The sequence below is a fragment of the Bombus terrestris genome, chromosome 5 (assembly GCF_910591885.1).
Source record: "Bombus terrestris chromosome 5, iyBomTerr1.2, whole genome shotgun sequence".
NCBI lineage: Eukaryota > Metazoa > Arthropoda > Insecta > Hymenoptera > Apidae > Bombus > Bombus terrestris.
This window is the reverse complement of record NC_063273.1, coordinates 3,908,697-3,926,035: the sequence shown is the minus strand read 5'-3', so window position 1 is coordinate 3,926,035 and position 17,339 is coordinate 3,908,697. Positions and strand designations below refer to the sequence as shown.

At 38.1% G+C, this 17,339-nt stretch overlaps 3 protein-coding genes across 10 annotated transcripts in view; 1 reads left to right on the top strand and 2 right to left on the bottom strand.

The window, feature by feature from the left end:
- The first annotated feature begins 185 nt into the window (after nt 1-185).
- Nucleotides 186-1,775, top strand: LOC100651994 (SPRY domain-containing SOCS box protein 3). Its single transcript, XM_003395689.4, has 5 exons — nt 186-450; nt 592-782; nt 855-1,083; nt 1,150-1,377; nt 1,443-1,775. Exons 1-5 carry the CDS (start codon nt 363-365, stop codon nt 1,559-1,561), a joined length of 855 nt encoding a protein of 284 aa, XP_003395737.1. The 5' UTR covers nt 186-362; the 3' UTR covers nt 1,562-1,775.
- Nucleotides 950-3,166, bottom strand: LOC100652192 (N-glycosylase/DNA lyase). Its single transcript, XM_003395691.4, has 3 exons — nt 2,869-3,166; nt 2,414-2,719; nt 950-2,353 (listed from the first exon to the last, which is right to left on the bottom strand). Exons 1-3 carry the CDS (start codon nt 2,964-2,966, stop codon nt 1,762-1,764), a joined length of 996 nt encoding a protein of 331 aa, XP_003395739.3. The 5' UTR covers nt 2,967-3,166; the 3' UTR covers nt 950-1,761.
- Nucleotides 3,090-17,339, bottom strand: part of LOC100642516 — a 27,016-nt gene continuing 12,766 nt past the window's right edge. The window contains exons 5-12 of one of the 8 annotated variants that reach the window (XM_048405716.1): nt 16,874-17,274; nt 15,218-15,341; nt 13,406-15,117; nt 10,374-13,218; nt 8,688-8,939; nt 5,915-6,238; nt 5,292-5,570; nt 3,090-4,649 (exon numbers count right to left, since the gene is read on the bottom strand). In XM_048405716.1, coding sequence (XP_048261673.1) covers nt 4,454-4,649; nt 5,292-5,570; nt 5,915-6,238; nt 8,688-8,939; nt 10,374-10,390 — 1,068 coding nt within the window. In that variant the 5' untranslated portion in view covers nt 10,391-13,218; nt 13,406-15,117; nt 15,218-15,341; nt 16,874-17,274 and the 3' untranslated portion in view covers nt 3,090-4,453. Of the gene's footprint in view, nt 4,650-5,291; nt 5,571-5,914; nt 6,239-8,687; nt 8,940-10,373; nt 13,219-13,405; nt 17,275-17,339 lie in introns of all 8 variants that reach the window. The other 7 variants (XM_048405712.1, XM_048405715.1, XM_048405711.1 and 4 more) reach the window with 7 other exon arrangements.

The following is a 17,339-nucleotide window of genomic DNA, read 5'->3' as shown; positions in this document are numbered from 1 at the left end:
AATGACATTAAATATTTTATAAATGTAAGTCAATAAAATTTAGAAAATACTAAAAATGTACATTTATATACAGTTTGAGTTATCATCATTATCATTATGACAATATTATTATTATATATTACTTTTTTTATATTTTTCAAACAATTTATATACAAATTTAATTGTGACGAGTTTATCATATATAAGTACTTACACATGTGTTCGTACACGATGCCATTATGTATATGAATATTTTACTTGTACAATCATTAGATTAGCGCTGATCATAAGTAAATCAAAGTACAATAATACAGTGTAGTGCGATAATTTACTGTAGAAGAATAGTTGAAGAACAATAGTGGAAATATTATAATTGCAGAATTATGGATTTCGAGTATAATCCTACATGGCCGTATGCAAGGTTCTGTAATTGTACTTCACTGACTAGCTGTCGTTGCGGAGAAAATAATGGTATGACAAGATATTTAAAATAGCGTTAAATGATTCTCATTTTTCTTTCTTTTTTCATTAGCAAGAGTCTAATAATTGAAATCCAATTTTTTCACAAATACTACCAAAATTCACATAAATATTATCTTTTTGTATACCTAGAGCATGAATGGACATGGGACAAAGGAAATAATACATATACCATCCTTTTATCTGAAAATAATTTAAAAGTTAAATTTCACAATGGCCATAGTTATGGTACAGCAGTTGTGAGAGGTACAAACGTATTAGAAAAAGACAGGCATCATTATTGGGAAGTTAAAATGCTTTCTTATATTTATGGAACCGATATTGTAAGTATCTTCAATAAAAATTAATGAGATATAATCTACATTTTGTTTCTATTAATAATGCAAAATTTTTAGATGATTGGAGTTGGTACAAGTAATGTGAATTTAAATAGTGCAGAACATGACTTCTGTTCCTTTCTTGGGCACGATCGCGAATCTTTTGGTTTTTCTTACCATGGATATATACAACATGCTGGTAAAAAACTTAATTATGGCGCTTGTTTCGGGCAAGGTAGCTTAGTAGGGGTATACTTGGATACATGGAGAGGCACTCTAGAATTTTTTCTTAACAGGAAGCCACTAGGTAAATTCATAATATTACAAATATCAATGTATTTATATTTTTCCTTACAATACTTTTATGATTTAGGTATTGCTTTTACTGGATTAAGGCATTTGGCGTTATATCCTATGGTGTGTTCCACAGCTGCACATAGTATGATAAGATTGACTTATAGCTGTTCTGTGCCAGCTTCTTTATCAGTATCTTGTTTGTCAGTATTAAAATCATCACATAGAGCATATTTATCGACTATGATTCCTGGATTACGGTACCTTACTCAGAGCATTTTTGCTGATATATTAAAAATTCACTCAAGTAAGTTATTTACAAAGAAATGTACAATTAATAATTTATATTTTAAATGTTGTTCTTTTCTTTAGACAGAGACGATGAGAATGAGAAGGATGAACTCCAATTTCTAACAAATTATGTAATTCTAGATGACTTTGACTTTGCACTAGTGGGTATGGGTATAAAAAGGAAGAAAATGTGTAGGTGAAAGGATGTGGATAACAGACATGGTCTCAAATTAGTTGTAAAATTTCTTATTTATAGATAAAAACAATCATTGTAAAGATGTGCATTAAAAACGAATTATTCTTTCACACATAGAAAGTTTCATGTGACTTTATAGAGTTTTATAAAAGTGTAATATAATGTATATGACGATTTTTTTTTAAATATTAAGTAAAAGCATTATTAAAATTTCTTAAGATTTTGTAACATGTTACTTGTACTATTTTTACGCTTGATACGCGATCTGGTACGAGCAGAAATATCATTAATTTTTGCACAAAAAACAAGAGCTTGAGCCCATCCAGCTAAAGGACCCCATAATTCGCGTAAATAGTTACTAATTTCTTCATGAATTTTTGGGGTGACAGTTTTATATTGTTTTAAATGAGGTAAATACCTTGCTCTAGCTATTTGAAAAATATGAGTGTCTACAGGAATAGCCTCTAAGTGACCTAATGACATTAAACACACACAATCTGCAACTTTTGGACCAATCCCAGGAAGAATAATTAGTTGTTCCCTAGCTTTAGCATATGATGTATTGTTCTTTTTGTGTAAATTTGAAAGCCATTGTTTTCCACCAAGATCTATCAAATGCATTGCTGCATTTGCTATATATCCCGCACGATACCCAAATTTTTCTTTTCTTAATTTACTTTCAACATCTTTACTTGCTAATGCCTCAATAGATGGAAACTTGTAATAATCTTTGCCTTCGATCGAGCAAATTTTTTCACCAAAGAACATACATAATTTTTCTACCATTCCTGATATTCTAAAATAATGATGTATTTAAACGTATGATATATAAATTAAAGTATTTTACCCTACAAACCTTTGGATATTGTTGTTAGAACTACATATAAAAGAAAATACATTTTCAACAACGTCTTGATTTAGTATTCTAACACCATTTGTTTTGTTTAATGATTCCTTAAAATGTGGATCCGCAGCAGTCCATTTTTTGCACAGGTCTTGTAAACGCTCGTTCAATCTGAAATAGTCGGACAGAATCGCGTCATAATTTTTAGAATCTACTAGTGGGCCTTGTACATTGTAGAATAGATGACTATCATGTTGCGTAAGAGTCCAAACATATCCACCAAAGACTCCTCTATATCCATTATTGTAATTAGACCATCTATAAAAATTATTTTATACGTTATTTGTAGGAAGCAAGACTATGTTATTTCAAAGCTCGTGGAAAAATTATGTTAGACAAATGAGAAATATTAAAAAAATATTGGTTATGTTCTTTTAAAAGATTAATTATGTCATTAAAAAGATTACCTGAAACTTTGACCGCCTTTTAACGTAATGCCTAAATCTAATTCCGACGACAAGCAAACGATTTTACCATGCTTTGTTCTCACTTCACTTTCTTGCATCTTTCCTTCCAAATGTCTTATATTGCTTGACAAATAGATTTTAATCTTTTCTATTAATGCACTACATTTAATACGAGGCAGGAGAAATTTGTAATACTAGAAATTTCAATTATTCGTACAGGATTAACAGTTTTAAACGTTTATTTTCTTATAGAACAGATAATATAATATAAATAGATAAACCGCGCGCAATTTGTGCAAGTGAAATAACGGAAACACGTGCGCATTTAAAAGCGCGCCAAATTCAACTTTTCATTTGAATCCAAATCCCGAATAGTTGCAGAGGAAGATGCAAAAGATATTATGTATATGAATTTTGATAATTTTCATAAGGTTTTATTCTAATTACTTTTATAATGCATACTTTATTAAATATGTTAGTACTATATCACTATTATACATATTTACAACGATGCACCTACTGTTAAGAATTTTGATAGTTTATATTTATATATCTATGAATTATTTTCATTTATACAATACGAGGAGATATTGCATATTTAACTTATTACACTTATTTTTTATATGTCGCATTTAAATACAACGTATATTTCAATATTTAAATACTTTTGTATCGTTACAATCTTGATTTTCTTTTCAACATTTTTACATCGCAAGAACATGACTCATTCATACATAAATACAATCATACAGAATACATGCACGAGCACAATTAACGCGGAATCAGCGTTACCGTACACGTAACCAAGATAATAAGATAAAAGTAAGTGAACTATTACGCAGATTTCTAATTACAAGAATCAACAATTTTGTAGGAAAGAGATTTTTTCATTTTCTAAACTACTTGTTAATATAGTGATTTTTTCTAGTTTTTTTATGCTTGAAAAATTATGCTACTCATGATATGTACACTTTTATTATAATTTATCTACAGAATAATTTATTTGGCATTTTCAAAGACAATAACGACTACATAGTTAGTATATAGACAATAAAAATGATACCCTGTCTATTTCGAACGATTTCATTTCTCCGTTTCATTTCATTTTACCATTAAGCCACTAAGCAAAAATCAGCAGCCTAAAACGAATCTGACCTTGCAAATATGAAAAATTAAATATAAACCACTTTTATATAAGTAAATCTGCTTCATATAATTTTCGTAGTTGATATGTTTGAAAGATTCCAGATACTCGACCAATTAACTTTTCAATTATAAATGAAGATTAACTCGATCTTACAAAGAATCGGTCCAAGGAACTGAAATATGATATAAAACTGTGGTCAATCTACTCTAATGATTACACTTTCTATAGCGACCACTACGTATTGTCATTCTGTCATTCAGACGGTCAAAGAGGATGACTGCTTTTATCTGTGATCTGTTGCCCAAAAATGACCGATCGGCCCATCATCGAATACTCTCGATAAACTATTACATCCCTGAGAATTGGTATTGACATCTCTAGAAAAAGAATATTCTCAAACATTCGTCGCTCTCTCTTTTTAAATCTCTTCCATTTAATTCAATGATAAGGAACATTTTCACGGACATGAGCCTGCTTTCGGTATTCGTGATGCTGGCATTTGCCCATCCAGGACCATTTCGTACAAACCTTTTGCGGTTTCAATATAAAACATTTCGTTCTTAGAACGTCAAAGAAGATTTTGCCGATAAAATTCGCGGATGCTGTGTCTGCCATCTTTAAACACGTACGAAATCTGTAAATATGACAAAGAATCTGATAAGTTCGATTCGCATTCGGATTGGTCTTTGATAAATTCATTTGAATCTACAGATTGTCTTGCTAACTGGCCAAACTTTTATCTCGTTAAGAGTTGCTCATTTTTACTCCTGGAGCTACTTCTTGATAATGTATCTTTTTTATTTCATTCGTCTGACATCGACGTCCGAATCCCGACGTTCAACTGATTCTATACAGAATGACTGACAACTTTAGACAACTCGGCTACTGCTGTCTAAGGATGGAATTTCCTATAAAACGCGTACGTTTGATGCAAATGCAATAGTTGGAGATCGTTTGTGCGAAATACGCTTCTTCGATGTATCGTACTACAAGCGTCTCACACTGTTAGAAAATCTCTGTGTGTGAACGCTGCGTCTAACTCAAGCGAAAGCGTCCTTATAGGAAATTCCAGCTAAACTCTATCTCTCTATCAATTTCACGTGAAACTTCTTAGCATCGATAATTTGTAACTTACGATTTGTAATATGGTCAATCGACCATAATAATAATATTAATTGAGTAATGCAACAGGACTTTGACAGAGATCTTCCGTAATTAATTGGCCAGATTTGAGGCCAGTTAGCAAAGCAGTACTGTAATCGATACCGTTCGATACCGTTCGTCACAGGCACAATGCATCATGCTCGAGATACCCCAGTTGAAAAGACCGTAGCGCGTCTCGAAAGCCGGGATGAAAAAAGGACACGCCGTGTCGTGTCTGCGACAGCAGGCATCTGCCGTGCCAAAACCGCCCAGATTCGTGTATTTCGTGGCCCGATGACCGCGGCCGCACCATTGTGTCCCCGGGATCATCAACAAGTCCCTTCGCGAGCGGCTCTTACCTCGTCTCTGGCGGTGACTGCTGCTCGTTCCGTTTAAAAGCTTCGAGTATTTCCTGTATTACGTGATATATAAAGAAAAACTGAAAACTCTCTCTATCTCTGTAACAAGTACGACAAGTAGATAATTCTTCTATTTTAAAAATTCGATTTATCGACTTAGCAAAGCTGAAAGTGTATTTATGGTATATTTGAAGAAAGAAGTTAACTGGCACATCGAGATAGACTGGTTAAAAAAACCTTCATCCAAGACTTTATTCGTTATTTCTATCGAAAGTGATTCAATGACTGAATCTCGATATATTTCGTTGTATTCTTAGATGATACCATAAAACAAGATCACAGTTTTTTTATTCTATGCTATATTTCATACATTCTCTTGTTATTATAGTTTTTATACCTTCGTCGATGTTGTGAAATCAATTGATTTCGCGCCCTGTTCCTTACGTGGGTGCACCGATGACGTAGATCCGACGTGGACGAGAGCCAGGAGAGGTCCTGCGGGATCCTCGACGAGTCCTCCTGATCGTCCACATCGAACAGTTCGACGGACGTTTCATCGTCGTAATCGTCGTCCAAGTGCGTGCTTGATGTGCAGGATCTCTCGTCACCGACATCGAGTTTCTCGTCCACGCAGTCAGTAAGCGTGCCACCCTCGTATATCAGTTGCACCTTTCTGGCCGTCTCCTGTAGCCAGACCTGCCTCAGTGCTACGTCCGTATCTCTATCACAGTCATACATGTATTATAAAGAATAGAATCATTGTTTAAATCACTGCAATTTAAAAATGTTATGACGATATATGCCGAGACTTAGAATTATCTTTGCCTAACATGGATTTGAATAAACTATCAGTTGCGTATAACGCGAAAAATATTCTTCTCAAGTAGCTCGAGCTTTCTCCTTTTTAGCGTTTTTTTAGTTGTTAGTTCTTTTCACATCGACGACGAATGATAGAAGAAGAGACGCACCTTTAATTTAATTTAATACGCTCATTTAAAGTAGCTAAAACCCTAACGCGATGCCCGAGTAATTCACGCTAGATTGATCACACGCACGCGTTGCACGATACTTCCTCGTGATTAACTCGCAGCTATGATTGATGCTCCCCCGCCTTCTTTTCAACTCGTCGATAAACATCTTCGACGTTAAATGGTCGTCGTTAAATTCGTCGACGGCTGTTTCCCGATAACAATGTTCCGTCCATGCGTTCTCATTCCAATACGTGTCTTTTCGTCTACTTCTTACGTACGAATCACTTTGAGTGATTAAGAAACGATAAACCTTCTATTTAGCAACACTATTTACAATTAAACATAGAGCGAGAACCATTCAACCAATTCTTCTGGCCCTGATCCTATTTTTTCGCCTTTTAATTTCACATTTTGCGAACTTTGATACAAGTAGAATCATTCTTCGTTATTTTTCATCTAGCTGATAATCGTAACCCGTTACTACGAATCAAACGTGTAAACAGTTACCAAAGAAATCGTAAACCAAAAGGATTGGGGTTCTCTAACGTATTCATCGAATCGGAAGATTTCGTTTCTCGTTGAAGAATTGATGGTTCGAGAAGGATGGTGTCGTTGGCGAATCATGAGAACAGGCAAGCCGCGTGCTTTTCTCGTTACAGCAAAAGAGCTTTCACCGATTTAAGTGCAAGGTGACGTTTCGCGGTCGTGGAATTCCCTGGTATCCTCGTGAGAGTATCCGCAGATGAGTTACAACCGCTGGTCCGAGGCCAGCAGCTCTGGGACCGTTCTCGATGTTCGGTCTCCTGCTTCCACCTAATCCTTGCTTACTTAACTTGCCGCTTTTCGGCTTAAGGCCTCGGTTGGCTTAGCGGTCGCTGTCCACGGCTGTACGCGATAAATTGTTTTCGATCCGAAAATTTAACAAAACACGATATAACCATTTACTACTTGCTGAATAAAGTACGCTTCGCTTTTAATTTTCGTGTTTGAAAATATAATATCGTTTGTTAAATAAAAAAAAAAAATATCTTTCCATGCGATCGTTCAACCGGAATATCTAACGTTATTGCTTCGTTTGAAATCAATCATTGATTGGGATGAAAATTCGAGGACGGTGGCGAATTGAACAATTTTTCAATTTTTTTCCCCCCGAGAAAATCTTTCTATTATTTTCTAAACCTTTAGTCGTAAATCTTCAAGGGAGAAGAAGCATCTGGACGCATCGGATCTTCAAAAAGAAAGAACCGCGAGAAGAGGCACACTCACGTGGGAAATACGCGAGTCTCTTTTTAAAGAAAAAGAGCCGACCGACTCGATTTAGCGCTGTGGTAATTCTATGCAGTTTCCGGCTGACAAGGACGCGCGTCCAGTAAACTGCAAACGTATGCCCGGTATCAGTTAGTCGATGTAAAAACGACGACGCGCGGCGTATTGAAAGAGGTAACCGAAGTTAAATGCATACGTAGCCAGTCTCGTGGCTCCCACGCGTATTGGCAATGCTGAAAGGAGGCATTGTTTTCCTCTTCGCTAACACCGACTCCTACGGTTTCACCGGGAGGGTTGTAGTCGTGAGATGCTGTCTCTTCGGGAGATTTGTTCCCTCCTAGTTGAAGGAAATGTTATTCCAGGCAAAGAGGATGCTACGATGTTGCTCTAACGTCGATCGGAAAAACAATCGAACTTTGCGTTTCAAGAAGAAATTCTTGCCAAGTGTTTTCACGAAGTTTATTCGCGATTAATATGTATACCACGCGGTCGTGAGTCGACTAGGTGGGAATCGATGCAGGAACATTTCAAAGAATTGACTTTGTGTGATGCAATAAATTTTAAACCACAGGCATTCGTATTTTTGCAATTTTACTATAGATACGTAGACTCTAAGCTTCTTGGTAATTTTATTTATTAAAATCACTGTTACAAGGTTGTTCGAACGTAACTGTTTGCTTTGAATTGAAAACATAAACGAATTCTCAAATGGTAATGAAATAATAAATATACTCTTCTGTAGCTAAGGATTAAACGAGAGATATCGATATTAAATTCGATGCTATTGAAAATAGCCTAGATTTTACGATTTAAAGAAATATTAAAAGAAAAAAAAAAAAAAGAAAAGGAAGGAAAATTCGAAGAGGATCTTTGATTCTTAAAACTAATAAAACAAAAGAGCTTTCTTTTAAAGACAGGATGAAGATCGTTTACCCCCAATTGACGATGGTCTCCTTGGCGCAAATTCCAGGCAGTCGAATCACCCGTTCGAGTTCCCCGTCCTGCAGGATCCTGGTGACTGAAATACCACGATTAGTTGCGGCCTTGGCGAATCCAAACGAGACGTTCGTGAACGGTAGGAGGAGGTTCGATTGTTGGTGAACAGCTCCGGCGTCCGACAGCACCAGGAGCAGCCCAAATGCCAGCAGCATCGAGTACGGGATCCAAATGATTCGCCTTCTTTCCCTGGACACACGCGATATTTATTGCCTCGTTAAGCTATCCGCCACGATGCCTGGTAGCAAATTGAATTTTATTTCTATCCTTTTATTTTCTGGCCAGAGGAATTCGGAGGAGTTTCATGTTACATCTCCTCTCTCGCTATTCAGCTTAACGTTACAGACCAGCTTTTTCCTCTGTGATATTATTCAGATATACAGCTTCTCAGAATAAATAAAATAAATTTTATGAAAATATACTTATCGTTCGACTTTTGTATTATTTGTCAAATAAATTCTTTCAGTTACCATTATTTTTTATTAGATAAACTTACGTAAACCCGCTATATGAAAATATTTCTTTTCTCGTGTGAGTTTATGATTAGAATAAATTATAAATCGCTATATAAATTTTTTGCATGTTTATGCGTAATAATTTAGCGTACGTCTATTCAAAGTGAAATCTCTGTTCGTTTCTGTACTCTTTGAATTATCTGTATTATTGGTAAATTCAATAACAGACAGGTTGTAAAGAGAATTGGTCGGATCGATGGACGGTGTAACGGAGGTATCAATTTCTGGCGTACAACTTCGATTTGAAGAAATTAAAGCACCGAGCCGTGGCTTTGACAAGCCACCGGGGCCGATACCACCCGCGATCCTGTCGCAGTTTCTTCTCGTCGTTCATGGAGAACTGTTTGGCGCTTTGCCATCACAGGCTCGATCATCTTCTTTCCATCGGCAAGATAAAAAGAAGCCGCGCCTCTGTATGCTGGCTCTTACGTAATTAACACGTATGATATCTGCACAGCCATATGTTCCACGACTGTTTATTATTTTTTCTCGAGAAATTCCGCAAATTGCTAATGTTCTCTCATCGAAAAAATCTTTCTTCTCCAGCATATTTATATACACATAAATTGTAAATAAATAAAAAAAAAAAAAGAAAATAAGAAATAATAGCTGGATATCTGAATGTTGTAATGTTTTAATCTTTTTAGCGTCCTAAAATTCCATTGCTGCGGCAAAACAATCCCTCTTCTCGGAGACTTAGACAGAAGACAAGTAAAAACGAGCAGTAAGATAGAAACGTGGGGAAAGATTCTGGAATCTTGGAATTCTTTAATTTCTTTAATTAAAGAAATTTTAACGGTTTTTATATAAAACATTAGCCTTCCGTCTATAGAGTTTAGCGAGCTTCGTGATAAAAGTAATCATGACGTAAATTTGGAATTGCGGTAGTATCTAATCTTGGAACGATGACACATGATTTCATGCAGTTCGCGAAAATATTATCGCGTTTGAAAGAACGAGATAAAAATTACATGTATCCGTATCGTTTCCTTTGACCGGCTGCTTTTTCAAGAATTCTTAATATGTTGTCGGTTATACGCGATAAAAGAGACGATTCCTAGAAAACTCTTTTTCTCTTGAAACAAGCTGAAAAACCTTACTACGATACCTTGGTAGCACGCACATCTGCACGGTCCACGAGCGAAAGTTCCAAAGAGCCCTTGGCGCGGCGGTTCAAACTCTTCCATAAATAGTGCACTTCCGTGAACCGCTGCGAACTTCCTCACGGGACGCACATTCGTTCATATTCGATGGCTATCACGGACTCAACCACTACTATCTCACTTCTCCTATCAAGGATTTCAAATCTTATTTTCGAATGTTAATTGTCAACTCGGAAGCTCTAACTCGTGGAGTTTCGACGTGTCTCCTCACTGAATCGACATGAATCTCAAACGAAGGAACGGAGTCGCGAATTATACAAGTAGAACAGGCGAAGGGAGAGATGTTTCGGAAAATCGAGTCACGTGGTTGAGACTTTTCGCGCCCTTTTCTTTCGAGCGAAATCGGTGCAATGCACAGTGGCTCCGTTTAGCACGGGGATACCTCGTGGAGGCAATCGGCCGTAGTAACTGGCGCGCTACGCTCGCGACTCTCCCTTAAATACTGGCGAGAGTTCTGGTGGTTGTCCAGTTCACCTACACCACTACCTATTCTGTCACTTACGTCTCTCCTTCTCTGACGCTCTCCCCTTGGTTCGATGCGTTTCCCCATCTGCAACCCCACCACCACTCGGACACCAACCAAAGTCTCTGCTTCCCCTTTCCTCCTTCTCCTGCAACCTTCTACCACCAACGTGAGGAGCCGCCTCTGCCAAATCCAATCCTACCCACTCACCCTAAGATCTAATCCCTGCTCTCTTCCTCTTACTCTTTCACTCTAACTCCCTGTCTGCTCTATCCCCCTTTCCTTTTTTTCATCCCTCTTTCCGCTTCTGAATTCCGCGCGCACACCTCTTTCCCTTCCTTTTTCCCTCATTTCTCTTTCTCTTCCCCTCTGTAACCGTCTTTGGATCTCGCGTTTCTTCCTCCCCCTCGTTTCTCTTTCTCTTTCTCTTTCTTTCGTTTCCTTTGTCCTTCCACCGACCAAGTCGCTGCTTTTTTACACCCTGATCCTTCCTATCGTCTAGGCGACTCTAGCGAGCTGGCGAGCGACTTTGGTAAATGCCGGTGCATCCATCACCGAGCGTCACACAGGCAAGTCGAGGTTACCGAGGGCCATGGCTCTGATTCCGTGTTACGAGTCGCGTGTTGGTGCATCCTTGTCGTTTGCCTCCTAGCCTGCTGGATTCACCTAATCGATCATACAAAATAAATTTACTGGTTTATCGACATTGGTATTAGTACAAATAACAAGAAAACGATCATCTTCTAAATGTAAAGCTTTTCATAAATCAACGTAAAGAAGCTTTAGTTTCGTCAGCTATTTTCCGGTCGTAATGGACGGACATGATTACCAATAATCGAAGCTCAGACAGAAGCTTTCCTTTTTGCATATACATTGCGAAAGAAAGTATTCGATGATCGACGTCAATAGTACGGACAAAGTCAGCGTTTGATTGACTGGGAAATTTTTCCTAACGTAGGAAGATGTTGACCAAATTGTCACCGAAACGTTCGTCCATAATAAATTATGCAAATCAGCGCGACATGAGTAGTTCTCGTCATTGGCCATGAGTCCCACAAGATAGTACCACGACTGGCGACTAGCCAAAGGTCGTTCTTCGCGAGGTTCGCGATAAACTTTCGTCCCGGCGTGCAACCGGGAAGCATTGTCGCGCGAATTAGCGCGGCTTTTCAATTTTTCCACCGGCTAGGCACTTATAGAGAGCTGCCCGCGTTCTCTGAAATGGATCACCTGCGCGACGATTCCTTATTTCCACCAGTGCACCGCGAATATTTTATTCGCAGATGTTCCTGAAGAAGATGTCCGGGTTCCCACGGATGGCTCCGTGAAATTATGCTCCATTAGCTTACTTATTTATATTGCAGTAGCTGCAACAATATATCATCGTCACTATTATCCTTCGAATCTTACGAATAAATAGAATTAAATATAAAAGATATAAAACAATAGGGAAATTTAGAACGTAATTTATCTTCAGATTACGTATTGGTAAAAAAATTTACTTTTTACTGGAAAAAATATTACCCAAAGGTTCTCGAACGAGAAAAGAAATTTCTTTTCTATCTTTTCAAAAATTGTAAATTCCTCTGAATCTTTCCTCTTCAAAGAACCATATACCGTCACATAGCTTATTCTAGTAGCTATAAAACACAGGTAACAATTAGACGCGTGCACGATGTCTTAAAGGAGCCGGTCATAAAAAGATGAATGACTGGCCCATCGTCAACACTCGAGGGTCTTACTCTCAACTCAGGTGGATCTCACAAGTTAAACGCGTTAATAGCACGAGGCAAAAGGAGGGGAGAAAGAAGGGCGACACGACGGATTTGAAGATTTATGCTCATCCATCGGCAGCTCTTGAGTGGTCTCCTTGAGGAACGAGATCGGCTCCACGGAAATTAATTGGCGGGACGAAGAAGTGGCAGTGAAAAGCCGCCAGTGGTTTCCACCCATTATACTCCTTGTGGTTATGACTCGGTGCCGCAGGACAGGGTTGTTAAAAGGGAGGGGGAGAGAAATGGAATGACAGAGAGAGAACAAGAGACAGAGAAAAGTAGACTAGTCGAGGTGAGAGTCTGTAAGTGAGTAGGTAGTTCTTGGGGCACTCGATTGTTCGGTCCTCGAGGGTTCGTCCACCAACTACCGTCTCCATATGCACGCTTTTGGCGCTCATAAAAGATCTCCGAACAAAAGTCATCCCGTTCTGATTTTCAATTGCCTCGTAAAATCTGTTTTGTGATTGTAAAGTTGCTGTTTCGCAGTATCCTTTTGGTCGGGAACATTGTCATTTTGCGTTTCGACTCTCTTTGTGCGTGTGAATTATGACCCTGCGAGCAGAGGAATTTTACATTATGTATAGCAAAATAGTAAGTTCTAACGGCGAGGAAATTAGTAGAGACAAGATTTTTGCAAACATTTCCAAATATATAAATAACTTATTAAACGTTGAATGCGTTAAACGAGAGAATTCTGCGACGAAAGAATTTTATTTTCAAGTGCCGAATAGAGATCTACCTGTGCCTCCATCAGCAATCTGAAGAACGGTTTCCAGAGTTGTTTCACTCCCCCACAGGAATGGTTTTATTGTTCCGAAGGCGAAGAGCTCTCGAGCTTGAACGCCAGTGCACATAGTGTGAGGTAAGGTTCCGTGGGTTGACTCTTGCAGACACTTTTAAATCTTGGAAAAATATCTATTACCTCTTGTCGCGTTACATCTGGCTGCTTTCTTTTTCCTCTCGCGTTTCTATGTCGATTAAAGTTCAGTTCTCTGATTTATTCAATTGCGTCCTTTCGATCTCCATGCTATTTTTTACAAGCTAATTAGAAGGAAGCAGATTAACGTGAAACATTATTCGTAGTTAAAAATATGTCAACCATCGATTGTTCCATCGATCTCCGATATTTGTACAATTTCGTAGACACGAGAATTATCTTGGGGATCGTACCAAATTGCAATTTTTAGAGCTACTTTAACCAGAAAAGAATTCGTGGAAATATGAACGAAGGAAATGTAGACAGAAGAAGGAGAAAAATAAATAGAAATAAAAAGAAGAAGCCAGTTTAACATTGGCATCGCGTGGTTCACATGACTGGTAAACGGCTTCCTCAAACATTCGTGGATTGAAGTTTGTCTTCTCGAGAAGTAAACGGTGACAGAACGGATCCTTTGCCCGTGGATGTGCTCGATCAACCAAGCTCGCAGATCCCGAGTTAAGATCCGCCGCTCTATAACTAACTTGCTATTATAGCGGTTGAAGTGTAATTATCTCGCGATAGTTCAACCGCAAGATATTCCCGCTAACTAGAAGGCAATTTGTGGATACTGGCCATAATCGAATTCCCTCTGTGCTGTATGACAACTGTACTACGTCAAATTAGACGCCCCTCTTTCATTTTCTACCCGGCTGCCTCTTTTCCTCCTACAATTGTAAAACGAGCCATTAGCGCTAGTAAACATTACCGATGTGAAGAGTTGGCAAACACACGGACTTTATCGAAAATTTCGTGTACAACGCGGGTCACTATATTTTCGGAAAAGAACAAAGAATTCCTCTCGGCTCCTAAAATTCAAGCAGAAAGTTAAAATTATAATTGAATATCTTTACCGCAAAGATCATTTCAAAGTGAAAGTAAAAAAAGAACATTTGTTTCATCACTGAAAATAGATAAAGTAGATAAAACATATATATATATATTGAGATTCAAAATCTCACAGTCGCAATGAATCATCTTGCAGACACGATCCAGACCTAAAATATAATCATCTTAACAAAATGTTCCTGAATCGAATCAATGACTAATTATACGTTGGAACAACGACGCGGAGAAAAAGGTTTTGGATCGAACGTTGTTTGTGGGACAACGTATCGATCATCCATCGGGGATCCATTACAGGTATCGTGCCAGCTTAGATCCTTCGAACACGGAGAGAGGTCGACGATCGTTTCAAGGGAGGATGGCTTCATGGATTTTGTTGAACGAGTTAAGGCACAGTCGCCGTTCAACTTCTCCTTCTAAAAGCTAATTAATTTTTATAGCTTTGCTCGAGGAGAGAGACCTCGGGTCCACCGTTCGTTTCTTGTTCAGATCCTACGAGGCAATATTAATGGACTGGCCCGTTTGCTTCGCTCATGTTTGCAGATTTCCTGCAGGTCCTCTTTATTTGCGGATCGTCTCGTTGTTACTGCACTGACCCCTCGACGTCCATACGTTGATTGTTCCTTTTCCTGGTCGATGCACATAATTTAATAGTTTTTACAATTTATAAATTCGTCTAGTCGATGGCAGAAAATGAGAGATATAAAATAATAAAGCGTGGTACAGTACGGACATAGCGCCGTGAAGTATAATACTGGTTTCCATAATGAACATTGTTCTCGTGGGCTGATATCCCATAGCGGTCTTCTTCGAAATTGACATATTCTCTTGGAAAATTTATGGGTAGACAATCCTGTAAAATTATGAGTTGAGTTATTATTTTGTTGATAGCTTTTATGATTTCATATAAAAATTCCTATAAGATAGATTTAATGGAATCGAGGAACGTTTGTTCGATCGATTATACTCTGCAAGAAGGAGTCTTTGATCTTCCCGTGAAATTTATAGAAACCATGATTTTTAATCGAAGCAGTTCCACTATGTGAAGCTCTTCATCGTCCAAGAAAGATAAATAACCGGTCGATCAAGTGGTGCGTCTTCCTCGCAGGTGATTAAGTTTTAGGGTTCCAAGCGGAGAGTTTTAAACATGAATTTATCGTAGTAATTATTTGCCGAGGCACGAACATACAAATCAAGCAGGCTCGTTATTATTACACACGATGGCGAATTAATTGCCAAAAGAGTATAGATCGTTATGGTCGCTGGCAATCGTTTGATTTATGTCGACATCAGATAGCTGACAACGGAATTTGTAGACTCTGATACAACAAAATATAGAGTGCAAAATTCGATGCGTTGTTTTCTTTGCTTATTCCTCATATTCGTCGTTTTCTTTTTTGGTTCAACGTCTTAAAATTTGACTGCAAAAAACGTTCTTCCGTAACAGACGAAATTAAGTGAATCAATAACGAACACTCATAACGATAAAGCTGTATCGATTAAAATTATTTTCGTCGAAATTAAAACTCATCCGTACACGCTGAGATTTTATCGAGCACTTGAGTTCTAAGTTATTGCAAACAGTGAGTCATTCAAATCTTTGAGTAGTTCCACGGGACCGTAATGCCTATGGAAGCTTATAATGGAAGCATTGTCGGATTTCTAATATAAAATCGTGGCTTATTTTCTGTATTCAACAAAACGCTGTGCGTGCAAATATATGATACCATGGAGGAACGTGTACGAACGCAAATGGATATCCTAAATGGCCAACGGTGAGTGTATACGTGCACGGTTATAATCTATATTGTACCCGCATAGATGTGTCTTTGTCCATGACCTATACATCAAAAAGATTGGCGTTTTTATTAACAGAGATACCCAGGATTTCTTCTTTTTTCTTTTATTGGTCAAGCTTCGAACTCTTGATGAAAATCAACGACCGTTGCGGTAAATGTCTATCTAATTTCTCGTACAAGCCGTTTCTATAATGATACAGAAAATATTTGGACGTTTGTTAATGTTCGTCAGGTTTAGTTGCATTTTAGATTCAAGACCATCGCGCGATACATCAACTTGATTGACTAATGTCGCATCCGAGCGGCTGGTTTTCCCTTGAAAATCGTGAGAAACCGACGCATACAGGAATCTAGCGAAATTTCGATTTACAATAGTTTGCCGAAACTCCCACGTATATACCAATTTTACAATTCTACATTAAAAATATTACGTTGTACTATATTCCCTGCGAATACCTATTTTGTTATTCGAGCAGATCTTTCAATACTTCATACGCTCGAAAGCAAAGCAAAATCGTATTTATCTCCGATTCGTGGTCGTGATTGCGGCCAACGAGAATGAATTAAAACAGAGAACGAAACGTACGGGGAAATGTCGGTAGTAAAACGACGAGGAAATCCCCCTTTCTTGCCCCGTTACCCCTTAGACACTCAGGCCATTCAGGCAGTCGCCGTTTTCCGCGACAATTGCGAGCGCAATGCAATAATTGCATAATTCCCGCCACACTTGCCACTCGGGGCGAAACTGGTCGGTCCATGAGTGGTTGAGCCGCGCGTTCGTAAAAGGGTGTAGCCGCTTCGTAGCCACAGAATTGTAGCTTGTAAGTTGTATCCGCAAGGAGAACCACCTTTTCTTTCACTCCTCGAACTTCGTCGCTGGAGGATGAATTTTGTGACCGACGTACGGCTTCGACGAATTTTGTTCCTCCTACTCTCGGGCTATGGGTTAATCGTCAGAGAGTGCTGCAGCATCAAGATGAAGCCGACCTATAGAAAGTATAAAAAGCAAAATATATATTGTAAAACGGAAAAATAGAAAAATGTAAAACATA